This window comes from Drosophila takahashii, chromosome 3R (assembly GCF_030179915.1).
Source record: "Drosophila takahashii strain IR98-3 E-12201 chromosome 3R, DtakHiC1v2, whole genome shotgun sequence".
In the NCBI taxonomy this organism is placed as follows: Eukaryota; Metazoa; Arthropoda; class Insecta; order Diptera; family Drosophilidae; genus Drosophila; species Drosophila takahashii.
Window position 1 is genome coordinate 23,875,106 of NC_091681.1, and position 22,441 is coordinate 23,897,546.

The 22,441-nt window shown below is 40.2% G+C and overlaps 3 protein-coding genes across 13 annotated transcripts; 1 reads left to right on the forward strand and 2 right to left on the reverse strand.

Moving 5' to 3' along the window:
- Nucleotides 1–1,109: 1,109 nt before the first annotated feature.
- l(3)87Df (lethal (3) 87Df) lies at nucleotides 1,110–1,852 on the reverse strand. Its single transcript, XM_017149517.3, has 3 exons — nucleotides 1,718–1,852; nucleotides 1,462–1,649; nucleotides 1,110–1,398 (listed from the first exon to the last, which is right to left on the reverse strand). The coding sequence occupies exons 1-3, from the start codon at nucleotides 1,745–1,747 to the stop codon at nucleotides 1,284–1,286; spliced, it is 333 nt and encodes a 110-aa protein (XP_017005006.1). The 5' UTR covers nucleotides 1,748–1,852; the 3' UTR covers nucleotides 1,110–1,283.
- Nucleotides 1,853–2,185: 333 nt separating this feature from the next.
- Nucleotides 2,186–5,830, forward strand: LOC108062746 (traB domain-containing protein). 2 transcript variants are annotated; one of them, XM_017149529.3, is made up of 5 exons: nucleotides 2,186–2,422; nucleotides 2,678–2,904; nucleotides 4,051–4,715; nucleotides 4,779–4,898; nucleotides 4,957–5,830. In XM_017149529.3, the coding sequence occupies exons 2-5, from the start codon at nucleotides 2,772–2,774 to the stop codon at nucleotides 5,620–5,622; spliced, it is 1,584 nt and encodes a 527-aa protein (XP_017005018.2). In that variant the 5' UTR covers nucleotides 2,186–2,422; nucleotides 2,678–2,771; the 3' UTR covers nucleotides 5,623–5,830. The 2 variants fall into 2 exon arrangements, with proteins under 2 accessions (XP_017005018.2, XP_017005019.2); XM_017149530.3 differs by lacking the exon at nucleotides 2,186–2,422 and adding an exon at nucleotides 2,452–2,606.
- Nucleotides 5,831–6,767: 937 nt separating this feature from the next.
- On the reverse strand, nucleotides 6,768–22,134 carry CtBP (C-terminal binding protein). 10 transcript variants are annotated; one of them, XM_017149537.3, is made up of 8 exons: nucleotides 21,995–22,134; nucleotides 13,452–13,930; nucleotides 13,083–13,388; nucleotides 11,967–12,227; nucleotides 11,406–11,537; nucleotides 11,072–11,294; nucleotides 7,876–8,102; nucleotides 6,768–7,579 (listed from the first exon to the last, which is right to left on the reverse strand). In XM_017149537.3, the coding sequence occupies exons 2-8, from the start codon at nucleotides 13,644–13,646 to the stop codon at nucleotides 7,496–7,498; spliced, it is 1,428 nt and encodes a 475-aa protein (XP_017005026.1). In that variant the 5' UTR covers nucleotides 13,647–13,930; nucleotides 21,995–22,134; the 3' UTR covers nucleotides 6,768–7,495. The 10 variants fall into 10 exon arrangements, with proteins under 10 accessions (XP_017005026.1, XP_017005024.1, XP_017005022.1 ...); XM_017149535.3 differs by having other exon boundaries at nucleotides 7,891–8,126; XM_017149533.3 differs by having other exon boundaries at nucleotides 7,876–8,126.
- Nucleotides 22,135–22,441: the final 307 nt, after the last annotated feature.

Sequence of the window (22,441 nt, forward strand, 5' to 3'; positions counted from 1 at the left end):
TACTTTTAATCTGGTTTAAGTGGACTAAACTAAAAAATAATAATGAAAATTAGTCATAGCTATATATATACTTTTATCTATAAATATCTTTACACATACAAATGTATAATAAGATATCTATCACACCATCTCAGTTGAGAGTACCTACTAATTAGAGATCCTATCAGTAATGAAGAATGAAATATCATGTCAGAAAATATGGCAATCACATGTAGTCAAAATGTTATCAGAAATATTTGGTCTAAGGGCCGGTTTCTCGAGTCCCTGTCAAAGTCCCTGATAGCTATCTGTTCGAAAAACTTAAATACCAGATAAACTGTTCGTAAAAGCAAATCGGCTTTCTCGACTGCTTTAATTTATCTGAACGAGAAACAATTACAGAGTGCTGTTAACGCACAGAATTGTGCTGTGAAGGGTAAAAAATGGCGTGCTTCGATTATTTCATCAGCTGTTTGGGTATAATTTAAAGGAAAAGTCAGCTGTGATTTCGTTTCATCTTCATAGTTGGCTTTGGGAAATCAGCTGTCATTCTATCGAGTCGAAAACGCTTAACAGGGACTCCGAGTCCCTGTCAAAGTTAGCTCTCACATTTATGCTCGAGAAAGCCAAAATGCCTTAGCAGGGACTTTATCTGTTCGAGAAATGTTAGCCGGCACTCGAGAAACCGGCACTAAATAGGCTAATAGGACCCTGTCATGCTAAAGATACATTTAATTTAGGAATAAAACACAATTAAGCTGCAGATCTTTTCAAAAATGCTTAGTAGCTTGAATATTAATTGAAGCTATTTTACAAAATATTTACGATTTATTTTTAAAACTCGCCTTTTATTATACGTTTATTAATTTTATTTAGTCCACAACAGGAAAGCACAAATATCTATAAATCTTTAACCAGTTAATTAACATGCCAGATTTTCTAATGAACATTAAAAAGAAATAAAAATGTATATAAAGTTTACGACAAAGAACATAAATAAATTTGACTAGTTAAAATGAAAGGAACAATAAAATAATAACAGGTTTTGAAAAGTCCCCTACGATTTGACTAGGATTCATTGGGTTCCCTTAATTACTTCCTGATGTAGTTAACTAAAACACGTCAAGTCATAAATTTCTTCAAGGTAAGATGTTACTTACAATGTAATATATTGGCTATTATAAAGCTGTTCAGTAACAAAAGGTAATTTACAAGAAAAGGGTTTTACAAATACCTAAATTATTTGGTACCCGAGTACAAACACAAGAATGGGAGTTGTTCAGTGGGATAGGAACTGACTTATGCTACGCCGACTTAAGATCTAAATCCCGTTCGACTTCGGTGCCCTCATAAAGGGCTTGTCGTCGCATCGCCTCCCGAAGTTGCTGCTGCTCGAATCTCCTGGAGGACCACTGATATCTGTGGGATTAAAGTACGTGTATATAAGACTTATAGGGATTAGTCAAAAACAAATCCATTTACCTACAGGACATCCAGTAGGCGATGGTGCCGCAGAAAAAGGATCCGAATCCCACGTGGGTAGACAGATGGGTTCGCGAGGTTCCCAGGAAGGTTAGCAAGCCGATTCCGATTCCGCCGCTGATTCCGTAGAGAAAACTGTTACGAAAGCACGGAATTTGCGCCACATCGCGGCCAAAGATAACGAAGCTCTGTGGGGATGAATGGGGATATGGTTTTATTCAGCAATCCTTGGCGAATCGGTTTATGTAATGCCCACCTTTGCGGGTTCCTCAGGTTCTTCGGCCATGCTGCAATTGCAATTTAAAAAGTCGTGTGCGAAGCTAAACAAAACAAAAGTGTGACCCCAACGAAACCGTTAAAAAACACCATCTGTAGAATATTAGTGGCATTCTTGAAAAAGATTTAATAAACTCTTATAAACCGATAAATTGCAATAAATGCTGAGGATGTATGATAAGCTGTAAATTATTAATAATAATCTTTATTTTTAAATTATTTTAAGAAATTTATAACATAGAAAAGAAGCTACCACAACATTAATTAATAACACACATTTTTTAGAAAATACCTCTTTACATTTAAAAACTAAAACTATTTAATATAAGTACACACTAAATAACACAAAATCTTAAAAAAACAATTTTAAAATTTAATCGACCGATAAATCGATAACTGCTCTTCCGTATAAGAGCCGCTCTTATATTTCCCATTCAGTCAGTAGGCAACACTGGTCGACGCTAGGAAGAAGAAGAAGAAAATAATTTGCCACAATCACAATTTAATTTCTTTAGTTTTTTGGGTTTTTATTAAAATTAAGAGCACGCACCGAATCAAAAAGGCGGACAGTGGCAGCCGAACTGAGTTTTCAATCAGAAGATAATAGTCAATTAAGTGGTTTGCCAATTTGCCCCGAACACAGAGCAAAGCAACAACAACACCCACACTAAATACAAATTTTCAGGTGAGTTAAGTAGAAACGGAGAAATGCCCAGGTGAATTAAACAGAATCGGGCATATAAACAACATATGTTTACATGGCCGGGAGTTAAACGTCAGTCGAGAACAATCGACTGCCCAAAATCATCTGGCAATGTACGACACGTAGGCAGAAAAGTGATACAAATTTGCAGTTTGCAGAGAGTAACGTAAAGGCAGCGTATTATCTATATGTACTATATGTCTCTGATAATCGCTCTTCAACTTTTGTACTCCACAGTTCTTCGCCAGATGTTCATACGTCGCCTCGCCATCAACCGAAACCGAATTTCCACTCGCAACCGATTCTTCCAGGCTTCCAACTGAACTCCACCATGGACGTATCCGCATCCACGTCGTTTGAATCCTCGCCGGACAAGCGGAGCAGCACCTATGTGGGCGACAATACCTTATATGACAGTGCCCTGGACCACCAGCTGTCCACCACGGCCTACAAGTCCTGTAATGGTAAGATGCCACACCAACTCAAAGTCGTGAAAACAGACGGGATTCAGGGAGTGGAGAAGCTACCAGATCATTCCTTTGCCCACGAGAGCCATCAAATAGATGGGGATAACGATTTAGACCAGATGTTCCAGTCCATTCTCAGTCTGCCTCAGGATACCGAGAGCTATGACCTTTGCAGACGCTGGCTGGACGCCTTAAAACACTCAAATAAGCTGGAGAAGCACGCTGTTCACCGTCTCTTGCGAAAAATGGAGTACCAGTTAACCATAAATAGACGACTCAGCGCTCCCTTTACAGACTCCGTCAATCTAGAAGATCTTTTGGAGGATACCAGCAACGAAACCAGCGGCAGAACATCCGATTCAGGAGCCTTTTACCTTCAAAAAGACCTCAAGGAAGAACATGCCCACCTCGAACGCAAGATAAATGCTCTAAAGCTCAAGATTGTTGCCCTGCAAATCCAAACGAATCATCAGCAGCAAAAGCTAAGGAAACTAAACCTGCAGAACAGCCACAAGTCAAGCTACAGCAGGGGTATAAAGAAAAACCTAATGGTGGCAGCTCGCAACAGTCTGCAATCCCAAACTCCCGAGACCTTTCCCAATCATTTGTTATCCCAAATCTTTACATCCTTTGCAGGCGATGAAAAATTCAAAGATCATTTGAAAACCTTAGACCATGAGCTAAGGAAAATTGTGCAGAAGATGAGCATTCACGCCTACGAACAGAATAAACCATCGCTAGAAGCCACTATCAACGAGAAGATTAAAAAGCTGAAGCAGAGGCTAATTCAAAAATATGAGAATCAGTTGGTAAAACAGGAAGAAAGCCAGCAAAGAAATGCTTTGGCCATGAAGCAAAAATGTTTCGATCTATTAAAGCAGTTCCTACTGACCGACTGTCCGGATGGATGTTGCGGAGCGGAATATCTAGAGCAGCTGGAAGTTCTTTATGAACAGGAAATCTTAAAGGAATAATTTATATTTTCGTTCTTATATTTTATTTGTTGAAAAATCTTTGAAGAATCTGGCAAACACTCCTTGAAACCCCACATTCATACACAATTTATATATATTTTCTGTTATAAATCAGTAAACATGACTTGCATCTTGATAAACTCATTTTTTCTTTTATTCCAATCCACAGAGAGCCTTGTCAGCCCCTTAAGTTCGGCCAACAAAACAGCCAGTGCGGAATTTGGCAATGAATCGGCCGTCTTCAAGGCTTTTGGATCCCCGGCGTCGGCAGCTTTCAACAGTCCTACGCCAGCTCTCAATGCCAGCATGCTGCTGATTCAGTCCGAGAGCACCGACACAAATACCTCGCAGGAGGAGGTGGACCCCAAGTCGCAGCTGGCCAACAAGACAATATTCAAGACGGATAATCCCAACCTGTCAATTATAGAGATTAACGATAACTCGATTAAGGAGGAGGACCTCGAGAAGGTGGTGCTGGTGGAGGGCGACAGTGTAAAGAACCTACTGAAGAAGTCGCCCAGCAAAGACACTACGGCCAACGCGGACAAGAGACGCCGCAAGGAGTCGCTGCTGCAGACGAGCAAGCAAAAGCTGGACATCTCCATTGCCGAGGCCTCGGCGGCCGCTGATGGCGATGGCGAGAAGCGGGATCTGGTGCCGGTCATCGATCAGCCGCCGCAGACCAAGCGCGAAATCACAATCTACGACACCATCGAGGAGTTCGAACAGAATCTGCCGTCGACGGTGACGCTGCTCAACACGCCATTCGGCAGCAAGGTCTATCTCGTGGGCACGGCCCACTTTAGTGAGGAGTCGCAGGATGACGTCTCATTTGTGAGTGCCTCTTATTAATTCTTATTTACTAGTCCTAATGTGGAATTATCCCTAATACTTTAGGTCATTCGCAATGTCCGTCCAGATGTGGTCATGGTTGAGCTGTGTCCATCGCGTATACACATCCTGAAGCTCGATGAAAAAACGCTGTTGGAAGAGGCCAAGAGCATCAATATTCCCAAGGTAAGAATACGAAATTAAGGGACTAATAGCCTTGCAGAATGACACCTGATTCTCGTAGATTCGCGGAATCCTGCACACTCATGGCTACATCAACGGCATCTTCTTCATCCTGCTGCTGCAGATGAGCGCCCAGATCGCCAAAGATTTGGGAATGGCACCGGGCGGCGAGTTTCGGCGTGCCTTCGAGGAGATCCACAAGCTGCCTGGCTGCATCCTGCACCTGGGCGATCGTCCCATCCGCATCACACTGTACCGCGCCCTGCGTGCTTTGTCCCTGTGGCAGACGATGAAGCTGGTCTGGCGCCTGACCTTCACCGACAGCATCAGCATCGAGGAGGTGGAGGAGTGCAAGCAAAGCGATCTGCTGGAGAAGCTGATGCAGGAGATGGCCGGCGAGTTTCCCGCCTTCTCTGACGTTTTCGTGCGCGAGCGCGACCTTTTCCTGTGCCACTCGCTGCAGCTGGCTGCACTGCCACAGGCGGCGCCGGGTGCCCAGCAGATCCGTCCGGTACGCGTGGTCGGAGTTGTGGGCATCGGCCATGCCAATGGCATTGCCAAGATGTGGGGCACCGTGGACCCCAAGAAGATTCCGGCCATTCTCGAAATTCCACCGGCCAGCCTGGGCCAACGCGTCTGCAAATATACGCTGAAGTACGGGTTAATTGGCCTGGGATGCTACGGTGCCTTCCGCTTTTTCCGGCCCCGCCTGACCCGCTTCTTTTAGATGGACTGTGGACCAAGCATGAGGCGACTGTGTATCCCCTGCGTCTGCTACGTTGTTGATTTTGTTTTTAGTACATAACGAACGAATCCCTGCGCTGATTTACACATTTAGGCGTACGCAGATGAAGCGAATTAGTTGTATTGTATTTTATTGTACAATGATGTTTTGATAGACTCGTTTATATACGAAATATATCCCTGGATGTATATACCTGCGTACACAGATACTACCAAACACAAACAGAAAAGACCATTACACATAATCTTAGTTTTAAAAGTCCCGAATTCGGAATATAAACTTTAAACATGTCAGAATTTCGGAAAATTGCCTGAAGGCATTTACATTTTTCTTTTATTTAATAATTAAAAATAATAATATTTTCCAAACATTACTATAACAGTTCGAAAACGCTTCGATCTGAATTTGAAAAAGTATAAGAATCGTAGGCAACCTATTCATGGGTTTTATCACATTGTTATTGTCCACCTGATTGTTAACCCAAAAGAACCACATGTAAATGAAACTAAGTTTTGGATAGTTAGGGCATCGTATTCCATGTTGTATGTACAAGGTTTCCTAGCAGGCCTGGCTTGTGTTAGGCTCGAGAATGCAATGTAAATTCCAAGAAGAACTACATATAGAACCCGCCTCTGCATTTGCATTACATTATCTTCCACTCCTACTCATAGATGTTTGTTCATTCCGTAGAGAAAATCTAAAAGTTAGCTAGTACTGTTCAGAATAGAGGGAATTCGTGATGGACCTTCCAATGGCCGTGTGTTATAAATGTAAAACTAATGCTAAATGCTAAACAAAAAAAAAGAGGAATTTTACAAAACGAAAACAGAAACATACCAACCCTACATGTACTTTATTACCTATAACTATACTATATCTGAGCGTTGTAAACGTAAAAAAAATGTTTTAGAAATACGAATACCAAGCGAACTTTAGGCAGTCTGTATGTATTTTGACGCATCATTAGCTGCGCAGATTCGCTAATCCGTAAATGGTGTTATGTAGCATTTAGAATAGAACTTACCACCCGAAGCAGACGAGCCTCTGTTTGTAACTGACTCAAATAAATGTACTATATGTATTCCAGTCGATAAAACACGTGTGTCAATTCCATTAAAATACAGGTGTTTTCGCTTTTCTTTTGTTTTTCTTTTTATTATGTACTTTAAACGTATCTTAGCACTAAACGTCTCTCTTGTGTGTTGCTTTTGTTTTGTTTCTAATGTTTTCTTTTGTTTGTTTTTTTTTTGTATGCCATAATTGTGTTTGTTTCTCGTAATTAAAATTTTCCAACATTTGCATTTGTTTTTGCGTATTTTCACTTACAATTTGCTGCAATACAAATAAAAATCTTAAATTGTAACTGTAAAATTCTAAATAGTTACAAATTAAAGTCTAAATATGTAGTAAATTTTGAGGCGTGTTGTGTGTGGGGATCATCATAACTATACTCCTCCTCCTCCTTGTTTTCCTGCGTTGTTTAATTATGTTGTATTGTTTTATTTTGTTTGGGTTGGTAATGCAAATATGTATTGTATTTTAAATTAAAACATAGAAACTTGGAAAAATTCAAATCAAGCGCTGGCACAGGCGCGCAACGAATCCGTTTGACAACCGGAACAAAAGAACAACAGCACGGATACACGGGACTCCACACATTTCACAGACAGACAACAGATGATGATGACTACTGCTGGGGGGTTTTATCTTTTATTTTTTTTAATCCTTGGGGACTGCTCCTGGGGGTTTTCTTCTTTTCATTTGATCCTTCTCCTTGGCCAGTTGTTGTGCTGGACTCCATTGCGCCTCTGCCCGTTGCCATCATCAACTCCAGCCACTTGTGGACAGCAGATGCCTACGGCGCCTCCGTTGACTCGGCCTTCACCTCCGTTTTTATGCTCGATGACAGATGATTATTAGGGTCGGGCGCACTCAGGGGCTAAAAGCAAGAGGGGGTCAAGGATTAGCAACTGGGATTAGTCCATTAGTGGGCACACAGGGTGAGCAAAAAAGCCCTAGCCTAGCCAACACTCAACTACGAGACTAACTAGCAACACAAACACGGACTAGAGCTGGGAGAACCACGCACACTATTACCACAACAATCGCAACTTGGCCAGCTGCTGAATAGCAAGATGGTTTGGTAATAGATGGCAAACGTTTGCTGGCAAACAACACACACAAACACAAGACAACAGAGGGGTTTTTTTTTTGTTTTTTGTTTGGACTACCTACCGATTGGCTACTCACAATTCCAAGCGGCAATCCACCGACCTGGGGCGACAAGTGCGGCGGAACCGGCGACGGCAGGAGGGCGGCGGCGGCTGCCGCAGCGGCCACGGCTGCAGCGGCAGCTTGGGCGACTGTCGTCGGACCGCCTCCTACTACGGTGCTGCCCAGGTTGGTTGTACTGTGGGGGCCATCGTGCGGCGTGGTGCTGTGTGCCCGGTGATGCAGTGCGCCTGTATAATAGCCGCCATTTAATCCTGGATTGTATTTCGATTTGGTTGGTATTGGTATTTGGTATTGGTAGTTGAAAGTTAGGTAAAGATTATGAAATGTTGCTGTTTGGTTGGTTGGTATTATGTGTTTTTATCGGGTTCTGAATTGCCGGGGGGTCGGGGTCTGTGTAATCAGGCGACTGACTATACAAATATGAAAGAAGTCTTGGATTGGTTTGGTTTGGTTTTAGTGATGCAATGATTTAAGAGGAACAGGCGCTGGTATAACCGTTTATACGAATCTCGGGGCCTTCCGTTCCTTAGAGCTAGATACAAATTGGCTAAGGCTACGGGAATACGAATACGAATTGGACTACCAGCGTTTCCATTCATTACTGACTTTCGACTTAATTGTGCTCTCTGCTCTGCTGCTTGCTCACAATGATGCCATCATCCCAGGATTATATACAAACATTTAGGCGGGAAAATAACATTTCAAACAAACACTGCCACACATAAAAAAGGAGGACAACAATTTGACAGCTTCCAATTGGCAAGTTAAAACAATAATGGGTTCATTAAAGATTTTGTTTTATTTGTTTTTATCTTTTGTTTTTTTGTGGTTTTTTTTTTCTCTGGAAAGGTTTTCTTGGTTTTCATCAAATCAACTTCTCCGTCTCAACTTTTTACTTTGTTTCGTTTCGTTTTTGTTGCTTCATATCGTCAATTGTTACGCTTTTAATTTTATTTAGCTTTCACAGTTATTAAAAATATCCTTTTATACATTACAAAATAACAGTATTTTATTCTTTTGTCTCATTACTCATTACTTTTACTTGTTTACGTTTACTTTTTACTTTTACGCTTATGCTTATTTATGTTTTACTTTGCTCATTTGTTGTTGCAGCTTGCTATATAGGATCGCGTGTGTGTGCGTGGGTGTGTGTTTGATGTGTGAGTATACTGCTCCGTATATGTGTCTATGTTGTGTGTGTATGCGTGTATGCTTTGTGCTTGTAAATGTTTGAAATATTACAAAAAAAGTTTGTCCCTATAAAAGTAGTTTTACAATCAATTAAAAAAAAAATCGGGATTAAAGGATCGGATCGGATCAGGGATGTTCTTGAGCGTTATCGGATAGACTTTAGATAGAGTTAGATAAATAAAAAATAGGAGAGAAGAAGGATAGATTCATCCAAACTGCTTGAAGCTTTTCGTTTCTAAACTTAAATTGCAAAATTGTACAAAATGATAGTCTTACAATTGTTGCGCACTTCCGTTTACATGTAAATATATATTCTCGTTAAATAAAATTACAATTTACACGCTAACAATGTTTAATGTGCCGCTCGCTGACGATTATATGCTTGTTATCATCGTCGCTCAGCTGCCTTTTATCGTTAAGGTAAATCTAGGTTCATTAATATTACATGTATTATCTTTTTTTGTTTTCTTTTAGCATTTTATAGTTTTTTCTGGGTTGCTTTAATATAATTTCTGTTATATTTTAAATGTACATAGACTATGCGTTAATTTAATTGTAGTTTTCTTCTTTCTATTTATAGATGTGGTTGAATCTAACGCGCCGAGTTGTCATCTATTTAATATATATAGTTTTAATTATTTACTTTCTCGCTGTTTGTTTGTTTGTCTGTCTGTTTGTTGTAGCCAATCGAAAATACAAGAATGTACGTAAGGCGAAAATAAACTTGAATGATGAGATCATTTTGTAATATAGAGCAGAGCTTGAGCAACAGAATAGTAATTTCAGTTAAACACGATGTCCTCGGGGGTGTGTTCTCATATCTTAATCGAACCATTTTTTAACAATTGAAAGTCAGCAATGAATGGAGCAAAATAGGTTAACCAATTTTATTCTTAAGCTTACAAAATGTTTTGACGTGGGGAGTTACTCGTATTGGAATCATTTGCTTGGTTTTGCATAATAATATTAATTTGTAAATACATTGAATACATGGCTAAATACACTGAACATAATTACTTTACATACTTTCCGCTGATTGTTTCTAGTTTCTGTAAAAGTTAAAGCCGGATACTTGTGGGGTTTTTTTTGTGGGAGGGATGAAGGGAGGTCGCGAAACATCAACAACAATAATCCATCATATTGTTTACTTTCACCTTGTTTTCATGTGTAAATTATCTTGAAACTTATTCTTTTAAATGTATATTCACTATGTCACTATATATGCACGTAATTGTTGTAGACTAAAGTGAAGATAACTGGCCACATGCAAACGCTGAATTTTGAAAGAAATTTGAAGCTCTTCTCTGGCTAAATTGAAAAATGTAATTGCAAAGGAGTTTGGAAACTCGGTGAAAGCTCTTTAAACATTTCTTAGAGGTTTGGTTTTTCAAAGCGTTTTCTAGATCGTTTTTTTTAGAGCCAAAAACAATGCATATACATACACAGACACATATTGAATAAACGTAACTTTTGGCCAACATCGGCTGCGTTCTAATCCTCCTCATCGACGTCAAACATTCTGATCTTGGTGCAGCGCTTAGCCACTATATATATAAATATATATATATATATTTGTATAGCTTAAACTGTGTAACTTATATATCAACTCTTATAGCGTGTGTGTGTGTTCTTGAATCTTGCTTCAAATGTTATATACTCTCTCTGGCGCGCTCCACTCCCGTCGTCTATATATATATACTTTCGAATGAGTCAGAGAAAGAATAGAAGTATGTTTTGGATGCTTGCTACATCTGTGTGCGTGTGCGTGTGCTTGTGTGGGTGTAATATGGATGGTGTGAGTGTGTGTGTGTAAAGTATGTGTGTTTAAACGATTTCTGGTACTGTATTTTTGCTTGGATTTTGTTGGTTGATTTCTTATGTTCTTTTTTTTTTTTGTAAGTTTTGTTTTGTTTGTTTCATTTTGTTTTGTTTTTTACTTAACGCTCCCTCGCTCGCCTGTCTCTGTCTCTCTACTTTTCTTGATTTGATATCATTTGTAGTTTACCTTCGGGATAAACAGCCGCCGCCACGCCCCCGGCGGCAGCGGCAGGCGGCGTGCGCATGAAGTACTCCTTGTTGACGCAGTTCCTCAGCACGTCTGGAATATTGCCGACGATCGCCCGCCGGATCTCGGTGGCTGCCATTTCGCGCAGCTCCGTGGCGGACGCGTCGCTGAAGAAGGCGGCGTGCGGTGTGCAAATCAAATTGGGGGCATCCTTCAGTGCGCCCTAAAAGTCAAAAGAACTCCGGTTAGTTGCGATCAATAGCCAACGTAGGTGCGGCGCCAACTCAGATTGCGTAAAATGTCTCGTTTTACAACAATCTCTTACTTGAAATACATTGTAAGGTTCGTTTTCGTGAACGTCCAGGGCGGCAGCTCTTATCCTTCCCTGCTTCAGCGCCAACGCCAGGGTCTCGTCATCAACCAGACCGCCGCGGGCGGTGTTCACCAGAAATGCACCAGGTCGCATCTAAAACGAAGCAAATTATTAGTAAATATGTTATAAATTTAGTCATTAACTTAGAAACAAATTTACTGTGGATGTTTTAGTATTTAATCTATTTAATTATTATTTAATATAAATAGTGAATATAATATTATTTAGCTCATTAATTTAGAAACAAATTTATTGTCTATGTTTAAATGGAATAAATCCTTCATAGATATAGTAAAACATTTAATGTTTTGTAATGTAATGTAATGTTCTTAAAAGGTTAATGAAGTATTTTTTAATAAAAAAAACAAGTTATAGAAACATATTCACATATTAAAAATATAAACTTATTATCAAGTTCTAAATTTGATTGATATCTCTTTAGAAACATTATTATACGAGTATCTCTTGAAATACATCACTACTAATTGGCTTCTAAATCTCAGATAGAATTCTCTTACTCACCTGTTTAATTGTGAATTCATTGATTAAATGATGGTTGTGCTCATTGAGCGTGCAATGCAGTGAGACGCAATCGGACTGGAAAAGCAGGTCCTGCAGCGTGTAGACGCGAGTGAGGCCCAGCGACTTGTCGATGCCGTCGGGCAGGTAGGGATCGTAGAAGATGACGTTGAAGCCGAACGCCTTTGCCCGCAGGGCCACGGCGCTTCCGATGCGGCCCAGTCCCACCAGGCCCAAGGTGTCGCCGCGGATGCGTGCACAGCCCTGTGGAGAGAAAATGAACAGATGGTGTTCCAGTTAGATGCATTCAAAGGTGTAGAAGAAAGTACGTATATATCGATTAAATGTTAATGCCGCTTATATGCAGATATTCTACATCACCACCTATTTCTGTGTTTACCGAGGAGCTGTAGAGCTTGCTTATATGCAAATACTATTTTTGAACACAATTTGCATTTGAATTTGATGAACCAATTTGTATACGGGTTTTAGCCACTGAATTTCATCAGCTTTACAGTAAATCCAAGTGCATAATGGAAAATAATCAGCGTTATCAATATTTTATGATTTAATATTTAATTTACTCAAATAGAAGTTGAACGAATGTCACGGTGACAGTTTACAAATGTATTTTCTAGTTAATTCGTAGCAGTTACAGTTTTTTTGAACCGAACACTTTTTAAGTCAAAAACACATCTTGTTAAAAACACATTGTGTAAAAATCACGGTGTGTTAATAACACGTTGTATTAAAAACACAAGTCGGTTGTGTGTGTTAACAATTATTTTTCACATTTTACACTTTTGTATTTGACAGACATGTCAACAACTTTGCTCACACTGTAAAATACAATTTTTCATGTTTTTAACATGTGTGTCAAATTCCGAACCCTGTTTCTAATTGAACTATTATCAAAGCGTTAAGCCAAAAAACATACGTGATATCTGGACACTAGCATAAGTAAAATCAACTAATTTTAGGCATGAAAACTACAGCTATCGAGAAAGGTTCGCTGGGGGCTGTCAACACATTTAGGAATGCCTAGATAAGCATGTTAAATTTAAAAGCGATAACAAACTATTTTTCTTATGCTCCCAACTAACTAAGCAAACCACTTACATGCGCTGCCTCCCGCACTTGCTCGGGTCCAGTGAACTTTTTGCCCTCGCGCACCATGTTCGCTAGCCAATACGTCCGCCGGTAAAGGTTGAGGATCAGGCACATTGTCGTGTCCGCCACCTCCTCGACTCCATAGCCGGGAACATTGCACACTGCGATGCCCAGTTCGCCCGCCGCCTTCACGTCGATGTTGTCTGTGCCGCTGCCGATGCGCACGATGATGCGTAAAGCTTTGAACTTCTCAAGATCCTCCTTTGTCAAAATAATGGTGTGCCACATCAGAGCTCCCACTGCCTCGTTGAGAACCTGAGAAATACCAATTATTAGAGTTGTAACCACATGAAGGAATCAAAATAAGTGTAGACTCACCTTCTCGTGTATTTCGGAGGTGCTCTGTGCATCGCAAAAGGCCACCGTGGCCACATCCTTCAGGATGGGCATCTCGATGGAGCAATCGCGTCCATCGAGCAGGGCCACCAATGGGCGTGCTTGCAGCGGTCCGTTGGCAAAACTGCCCTTGACATCGATGCGCGAACGCTTCGGCATCATCAGATTTTTGTCCATTTCGCTGTTTCTGTATCTGTCTGTCTGCTATCCTCTGCTCGTCGTCGTCTTCGTCGTCGTAATAAAACTTATGTGGTTCCTTTTGATTCTCTGTCAGTGGTTACCGTGTTAAGAGGGCGCTGGGCGCAGGCTGGTGGAGGAATCCCTTTATCCCTGGTCGCTCGTTTTTGCTGGCTGGCCAACCGCTTTCGGTGGCTCTAATTAAATCAATGAAAAAAACCTTTTCAAGACTACGATGCAAACGCTGCAATCATTTTTGGCGCTTCATATTGAAATCGAGAATCCTGCAATGAAAGCAACAAAAACACACATAACACATAAATTAAATGGAAAACATGAAATGTGATGTAGAAACAAAAAAAGAAAACCAAAATATAAAAAAAAACAGCTCATGTCAGCAAAATTCGGCTGATGACAAGTTTCGTTTGGATTTCGCCAACATCAGCGATAAAGCTACGTTATTGCCGCACTCACATCGCTGCCCTCTTTTTCCCTTTCCCGCCCTATTGAGTGGCTTAGGCGCAAAGGGGTGGGGATTGGGAGTGGGTGGGGGGATTTTGGGGGAGGTGTCATTGCAGAAACATAGAAATTTAACGCTGTTCACATGCGACCATCGAAATCGACTGGAGCGGAATGGCCAGTACCCGGTTTCCCTGTCTGAAGTCCCCCCTTTCGATTGTGTTCGATAGCATGAAAGGGCGTTTCTTGTTGGCCAGCTGGCTCGAATACACCTCGTCACAGGGTCCGAATTAAAGACCCCTACTGCTCCAAAATCCAAGTGAACTTATCGTACGGTTGATTAGACACAAGAATGGTTCTCGAGAACCCAGAAGAGCAAGGTACTGTACCCACACATCTGGTTTGTCACCGAGTGGATACGGATTACGTGTAGTAGCCCGCCTTATCTTATCACCCCGACACTTCTTGGTTATCTGACGTCGTGGAATGGCGTGGGGGCAATGGATGGTGGGCTTCCAGCTCGGCGTGATGGCAATGTGACCGATATATTTGAAGGGCTTCAGGTAAGTGTGAACATCTATAAGATGGTCTGTACATTCAGAGATTTTATTAGATGAGTTTGGGATTAGATTACTTTAATACTTTTCAGTTGCGTATTTTTACTAAGAACTTTAGATTTAATTCAGGGTTTACTAACTTATCAGCAAATCCCTTCTAAAGAACTCAATTGACATTTTTGGTATACATCGAAAACTAATCATCGTACTTTAACCACTAATGATATTATTTTGTGATAAGCCAAAGCATTAGGCAAATTTCCAAAACTTGTTTTTCTTATCGCCATTAATAATTAGAATGACTATCGTATTTATAGGAGGGTAAGCAAAGCAAACAGCTGAGTGAGTGGCTATCAATAAAATGATAATTGTAGCGATCACGTGAAATTACTTAAAGCGACATTTATAGTCCGAACCCAAATACGAAATATATATCGCATGAATTGCTGGGTTGGCGCTCTTATAGTTTTTATTTTTTTTTTTAGTTATATATACGAGCGGAGATTCACTTCGCAGCGCGCTGATAAGAGAAGCAAATCGGAACAATAACAAACACTTTGACAGCACAGATATATTTCTATATACTGGTATATATATATTTTCTGTGCGTGTATCTGCGGTGATAAGCCGTCAATGACTGCCTCTATAGGCTATAGGCTATGTTTAGACACACATCTGCCCCGACCCGAGACTGCCCGCTTCCTCCGTCGGACACTTCCCATCAGCCATGTGTCACGTATTGTGCAAAAGTATGAAATACGTTTAAATGCGGCAACCGACGAGACTACAATAATAATAGCAAAAAAAAGAAAGAAAAAAAACTTGCACAGATACTGCGGGGGGAAGAATAACGCTCGAGCGAACGTTCGCAAAATCGCAAGCCAAAATACAGAAATACAAAAATAAGCAACGCAATTATGACATCGGGCAATGGAAAAAAAATATCCCAGCACAATCACATCACCCCGAGAACCTCTCCAACCCCTCCTCCCTATGACTAGTACTACACCATGCCATACCATACAATACACAATACACATATATATATTTATCAAGTGAATAGCCAAAGTCAAGTGGGCGCAACGCTTTGTTAATTTTCAAGCAATTTCTCTATGCCCAGAATTTGTAGCTCTCATGTGGCTGCGGATTTTTGATTCGCATTTGTTTACTCGGAAATATATTTTTTTGCAGAGATTATCTGCGTGGATAACCGGCTCAAAATGAATGATTCACTGCACTTATTGGGAATTCACTAGAATATGTTAATCCAGTTTATTGAAGGCACGAGCTTTCTTCCAACTCCGCTTTATGATTCCAATGTGAAAGTGTTCGAGAACATACATTATTTTGTGGTACAATGACCATTAAAATATGAACCAGCTTTATCTGAACTAAACTGCCGATAACAGCATGAGAATTATTTAAAACGTAATATTTTTGGATTTAGGGAATGCTGTAGATAAGACCTTTCTGGAACTTTACTGACGTGGTGATCCACGTAATTCACTCACATATTATTTACACAAAAGGAACATTTATTGGTTGCCTCTACTGAAGCTAATTCTTCGCTCAAGTTACACTCTTGCACAACTTGGCGGCAGAAAGACAAACTCTTTCGAAACACAGTCGAAATGGAAAATGTCAGTTAAGAGTGTTTAAAGCGCGCCAAGAAACCAGTTTCACTTCAGCTTGCTTTTATTCGTTTTTTTTTTCCTTTTTTTTATTTTTTGTGAATGCCTGAAGTTGCCACAGGATGTGGCATTCGCAATGTGCGAGCGCCCACGCCTGCGGGAGAGGCACTTTTCACCCGACGACTCGACTCAACTCGCCTTTGCGAAACCACCGAATCTCAACCGAGAAAACCTGTTGATGCCCGCGGGCAGTGAATAGGAATAAATATCAAATCAAAGCATATAATGCAGCAGCGAGCAGAAAATCACATCCAGCGAGGCATTATAAATCACAACTAGCGCCAGAGTGTACAGTAAGTCGTGGCCGCGTATCTAACAGATACATTCATTCCGAGTGTGACGCGCTGCTACCTGAGTCCGAGTCCGGTGGCCCGATGATTCTGTTTCTGATTCCCATTCGGATTCCAATTCTACCGATTCTACCGTACAAACCGACTAGCCGCCGGCTGTCTAACAAACAAGCCGGCCACATTTGGCACCAGAGCAGCAAGTTTGGCTGGTTTACTGATGGTTCTACTTCTTTATAAGATGAAAATACCTGCTGGTACCCCAATAAATCATAGCTAATTACAAAATGTTTAAGTTCAGTATTGAATTTTTTTTTATTTCAAGAAAATTTACTAGGCGAAATGGGCTCTGTTTCTATATTAAGAGTAGTTGAAATTTTCGTATACTAAACACCAACTTCCCAGTTTTTTTTTCAACTGAACTAAAATCGCTATTGAGGATTGAATATAAATTTTTTTGTTATTTTCAAGAAAATGTACTAGGCAAAATGTAATCGTGTTTTAATAAGAATAGTAGAAATTTCAGAATACTAAATACAAACTTCCCGGTTTTTTCAACTCAACTAAAATCGCTATTGAGGACATATTTATGACCGATTGATATGAAACTTGGTATGTGGTTGTACTTTAGAAAAACCAATGATTTGTCTCTTGGATACAAATCTCTATCTCATAAGCTTTAGCCGTAATTACATATTAAGTATTATAATTTTCTTTAATAAAAATTGCACAACAGTTACTGTGGCCGGCTTTAAAACTCGGGCAGCACTGTCCGACTGAAAGAGCAGTAACTCCGGCACCGATGACGATGGCCGCGTACATATCTTTTTATGGACAGGGGACAGCAGCAGGCGGCACAGCAACAAACCAAACCAAACCAAGCCAAAGCGAAAAACCGGTTTATCAACATGAAACGAGGCAGACGATAACAGAGTGGCGGCAAAAGAGGAAAGTCAGCGCTAAAGAGCCGCTGGCAAACTCAATGGCTGGCTTTTTTCACTCGATTTTATTTTTATTTATTTGCTGCCTCTTTTTCTGTTTCTGTTTCTTTTCCTTTTTTTTTGGCCACAATTTCAAGCAGGAAAAGCCATGTTCGCTTAAATTGTTTGTTGGCTTACTGCGAGTGTGTGTGTTTGCGACTGCTTAAAACACGTTTAAATAAGTCATGCGCATTTGTGGGCAACTTTTAAAGCCCAGCAGCAGCAGAGCAGAGATGCTGGGGGAAAATGGAGGTGGAAATTCAAGGGGTAGGAAACCATCGGCAACTGCAACTGGAAAATTCAAAGTGCAACTGCTCATGCGTCGTTATTGCGACGACTGCCAGTGATTTTTCAACTTTAGGTCGGTGCTCGTAACTTGTTTTTTGCCTGAATTAACGGATGCCGTTTGGTCGTAACGTTGCGTTCCCGCGCTTTTCCACCCGCCCCCGCCCCCTCCTACTGGTTTCCATTTCTGCTTTCTGTTTCATGCATATGCATTTAAAGCCGGCTTTTAAGATGATGACGCCAAAAGTCTCGTGGTTAGCAGAAAATACGAATATTGTTGTCCATATCTAAGATGTTAATGCCACAATATTATTGCTCTGGCTATTGCGATTTTTAAAGCCGAATGGCGAAAGTTGTGAGAATTTGATTCATGGCCTTACATCATAAATCATTTGCAAATAATGCAGTTGCCATTACTAAGTTCGATTTGAGTGGATTTTTCAGTTTATAGGTCTAGAAAATATACTCTTTTAAATAAATTCGTAATCAGAAAATCCTAAAAGTAATAAATAAATACAAAATGATTTACAAAAACCACAAAAAAAAAAGTTCTAGAAAGCAAACACAAAACTCCTGATAGTCTACAAAATCACTAATAAAAAACTGCTCAAATCAGATTATTCTACCGATAAGTCGGTTATTGGTTAACACCAATAAATGGATAAAGATCCAGACCTCTATTAAACCAACAGACTTGGCCAAGTAAAATTCCGAAACGTTAATTGTCGGTGATATTTACTGCACTGCCATAAAAAGTGCAGATAAAGCGATTACGTTTGGACCTTCAGCAATAATTTAAGCGACGATATTTACTGTACTACCAAAAGAAACCACTTAAACTGTTTGCCTGACATTGGCCAATGTTTTTATTTGTCTGTATTTGTCATTCTGCGTTGCTTTCTCATTGTTTTCCCTCGCGTTTTTCTCGTTTTTCCCACTTGTTTTTTTTTTATAATATTGATTGGTGGTGCGCGGTCTGCGAATGACGCAAATTGAAAAACTGCAAGCCAGCATAGCGAGTGGCAAGTGACCAGAAGTGGGAAAAAATCAAATGAAATACAACTTATATACGTATATATTGCCCTCGCACGCTTACGAATTGCTGATGTTGCGTTGTGGCCGCTCTTGCTATTATTATTGCTATGCTATATCTATTCGTTTAGACGGATTTTGGCTGAGCCATCTGAAAGTGTGTTGTCTGTTTTTATTTGAAATACGCTTACGTAGGGGATAATAATTATAGTGATTGGTTTGTCAGCTATAAAGACGTGATCTTTATTAGATGAATAAGTAAATATTTGAACAAATAACAATTTTAAAGAGACTGAATGATTGACTATAGAAATCTTTTGTTAAAGAACTTTATAAATCTATACATCTAACGAATTTTTAGAGTATTAAACCCTTGGCTTGCCAAAATTGGTTGTATTTATTTCTCAGATCGATAGGGATAGAGGAAAATGGGGAAACAACACATGGCTGCCATTGTGTTTTTGCCCGAATTTTAGTTTCACAGACTTATATTTAAATTTAAACGTTTTGCTGCTATTTCTGTGGCTGCTTTCGCTTTGTTTTTCCCCGCGCGCACCACAAAGTGTGAAATTCTTTGGGCAGGTGTGCATTTTTTCACGCGCGCAGTCGGCAACAAACACAAAACAACAAACATTGCGCAAAAATACAGAGCATCAAAGTGATAAGGGGGCGGTGGGTTCGGTGGGTGGGTGGTAATGCCTGGCATTGACAATAAATAACGGTTAGAGTGGGCGGGAGCGGGGGCGGGGGCAGCCATACACAATCAAATTTATTATTGCCCAAAAAAGGGCAGTGACAACGAAAGGCAATGGAAAATGTTGTTGCGCCAAAAAACGAGTAACAACAAATTCAGCAATGTGTACAGTTATCGATGGACTACATATAAAATTCCATGGCAATGCAAATATTCAAGTGGATACGAGAAAAGGGGTCTCTGCAATATATTTCCATATTTCTATCCATTCTATTTGCCTTGTGTGGCTGACGTAGCAAAACAAGAAATGAGAGGGGGGAATAGGAATTCATTTAAAGATTCTTGTACAAACTTACTGAAATTGAATTTTCAGTAAATAAAAACCAATATCTATGGCTAATAAAAAAATTTAACTTATTTTGTTTTCCTATCTAAAACTCATATTTTTTAAAGGTCAAAAAATGTATAATAACCGCTTTTTATGGTATCGATTTTATGTGCAAAGTTCTTGACTTGTTAAATTAGTTTTCTGAACCCTTTACAATATTTGTAATTATTTGGTGTACATTGCATTTATGTATCCTAATAATCAAATTACATTCAAAACAGGAAACCAAACTATAAGGAAATCTAAAAATCGGCCAATAAAAATTAAAGTTAACTGTTTTGGGGGAGACTCTTAAGAACCCTTTAAATAATTTCAATTACTCCCGCTTCCAAAGGACCTTAAATTATTTTGATTACCCAAAAGTGCGCAAAAAGTTGCAGAGGAAGAAAAGAAACCAAATAAATAACCGTCCGTATAACTTGAACTCTTTATGTTGCAGAAGTTTGTCTGTATTTCCGTTTTGGCAAAAACAACAACACCATTTGTAATCCTCTCCGGAGTTTTGAGTACTGCAGAGCAACACCAACAACATTCCCGTTGCAAATGCGAGTGGGTGGGGGTAGGGAGGGGGCGGGGGGAGCCCAGAGTTGCTTGTCTGTCTGCCTCTTCATGTGTGCGTGTGTTTCTGTCCTGTATGTGTTTGTGTGATGGGTACAGGCACGTCGAACAGTAAAAGGGCGAACGAAAAAAGAGAGAGAAGAAGCAACGACAAAAACACGACAAGCGCAAAAATTTGTAATAAAACTAGAAACAAGAGTCAATTTGAATGGACATTCGCAACTTTATCAAACTTTTTCACTTGGCATTTTGTGTATTTCAATCGGCATAAACACACGCACACAAAGGCACCGCAATTCCAACGGTAGCTGCCTGTGTGTGTGTTTGTGGGCTTGTAATTTCCAATAAATATGCGAAAAAAAAACAAGAAAACTTTAAAGCTTTGATTCGCGGAGAAGAAACGTCAAAGCGATAAGCAGCACTTTCACCCTTTAAAGGCTTTTTAATCCGAGCGAAAGAACGAAAACCCGGTTGAAATGTGTCAACATGAGGCTTTAGTTGGTTTCCAAACTCGTTGCTTTCGGCCTCTCCCCCTCTCTGTCGCACCAAATGTGGCGGCGGCAAAACAACAACGATGAGACAGCATGTTGCAGTGGCGTGGGCAAAAGGGGGTGGTGTAGAAAAGGGGGGCAGGGGGCGTTGCGCAGTGAACCTTGCGTGTGTATTGTCACTAGGCGGGCGCAAAATAAAAAAAACACATATTTCAAAGGGAGATTGTATGTATCTGTGGCTGTGTGTGTTCGTGTGTGGGGAAATTATTGCACAATTTTATTTATGTTTTGCATAGAATATGGCAGGCGTTGCTCACTCGCTCACTCACTCACACTCACGCACTCAACTTTGCATTAAACCGCAACAATACTTGGCCAAGTGTGCGTGCACCCACTCTGAAAACACGCAAACATACATATATTTCACCTATACATGTAAAAGTAGTTCCGCTTTAAAATTCATCAGAATTCTGCACGTTTAAATTTTTCTTGTACACGTTTATCGCACACTCACACACACACACAGAGGCACAGGCGCACACTCGTTGCAAACAGAAAGACAGTAAATGGAAATGTATAGTGTAATCCGTGGAAAAATCGCCGCTGCCGTGGATTTTAGTATTATTAAATTGCTGAAACGCAATCAGCGGCGCACAATTTTTGATTTTCTTTTCGCTCGCCTTTGCCTTTTTCTCTCGCTTATTCGCCTATTCCTTTGTGGCGGCGGCGACGGCGGCGTCGGTTTTTTCTTTCTCTTTTCTTTTCTTTTTTGCGAGTTCACAATTGGACTGAAATTCACGTGCCAAAAACGCGGCCACACACCATTTTCGGGGACAAACACTTGGCGGCGGGGTTCACACGCCGTCGCCGACCACTTTTCACAAATTTTCTGCACTTTTCGGACAGTTTTCCCACAATTAATTTACCAGCAACGCGTCCAAATTCCACTCGCAGCTTTCAAAATGGCGGAATACGAACACGGCGGATTTTTAGGTTTTAGTACAGCAAAGCAATGACGCTATGCGGGCAGAGTGACCGCGGAACGGTTGTGCCGAAATACCGCGGTGCGCGAGGGTCACACTGCAAAAATACCTGGGATATAGAAAAATAATGGTGGCGAACTCGATTACAATTTACGAATTCGGCTTTTCGAGTATTTTAGGTGAATCGAAAAACTTTCTTTCGTTTATGCGGGTAAGGAATAATTGCAACCGTAGTTAAAAAATATGAAATTTAACAGAATTTGTTGTGTAATTTTTAATCATTTTGAGAAAATAATTATTTGTAATCTTTAATTTTGTATAATAAAAATAAATTTGATTTTAAAAATTGGTTATTAGCAATAGAAAATAATAATAATAAAAGATAATTAC

Bases quoted from the DNA above. Each gene is read 5' to 3' on its own strand.
- LOC108062746 (XM_017149530.3), top strand. From the start codon at position 2,488: ATGTTTACATGGCCGGGAGTTAAACGTCAGTCGAGAACAATCGACTGC. The intron at 2,607-2,677 runs GTAAAGGCAGCG...TGTACTCCACAG, and splicing joins TGCAGTTTGCAGAGAGTAAC to TTCTTCGCCAGATGTTCATA. The intron at 4,716-4,778 runs GTGAGTGCCTCT...CTAATACTTTAG, and splicing joins CGCAGGATGACGTCTCATTT to GTCATTCGCAATGTCCGTCC.
- CtBP (XM_017149531.3), bottom strand. From the start codon at position 13,646: ATGGACAAAAATCTGATGATGCCGAAGCGTTCGCGCATCGATGTCAAG. The intron at 11,538-11,966 runs GTGAGTAAGAGA...GCTTCGTTTTAG, and splicing joins ATGAATTCACAATTAAACAG to ATGCGACCTGGTGCATTTCT. The intron at 8,127-11,071 runs GTAAACTACAAA...AATACAATCCAG, and splicing joins GGCGGCTGTTTATCCCGAAG to GATTAAATGGCGGCTATTAT.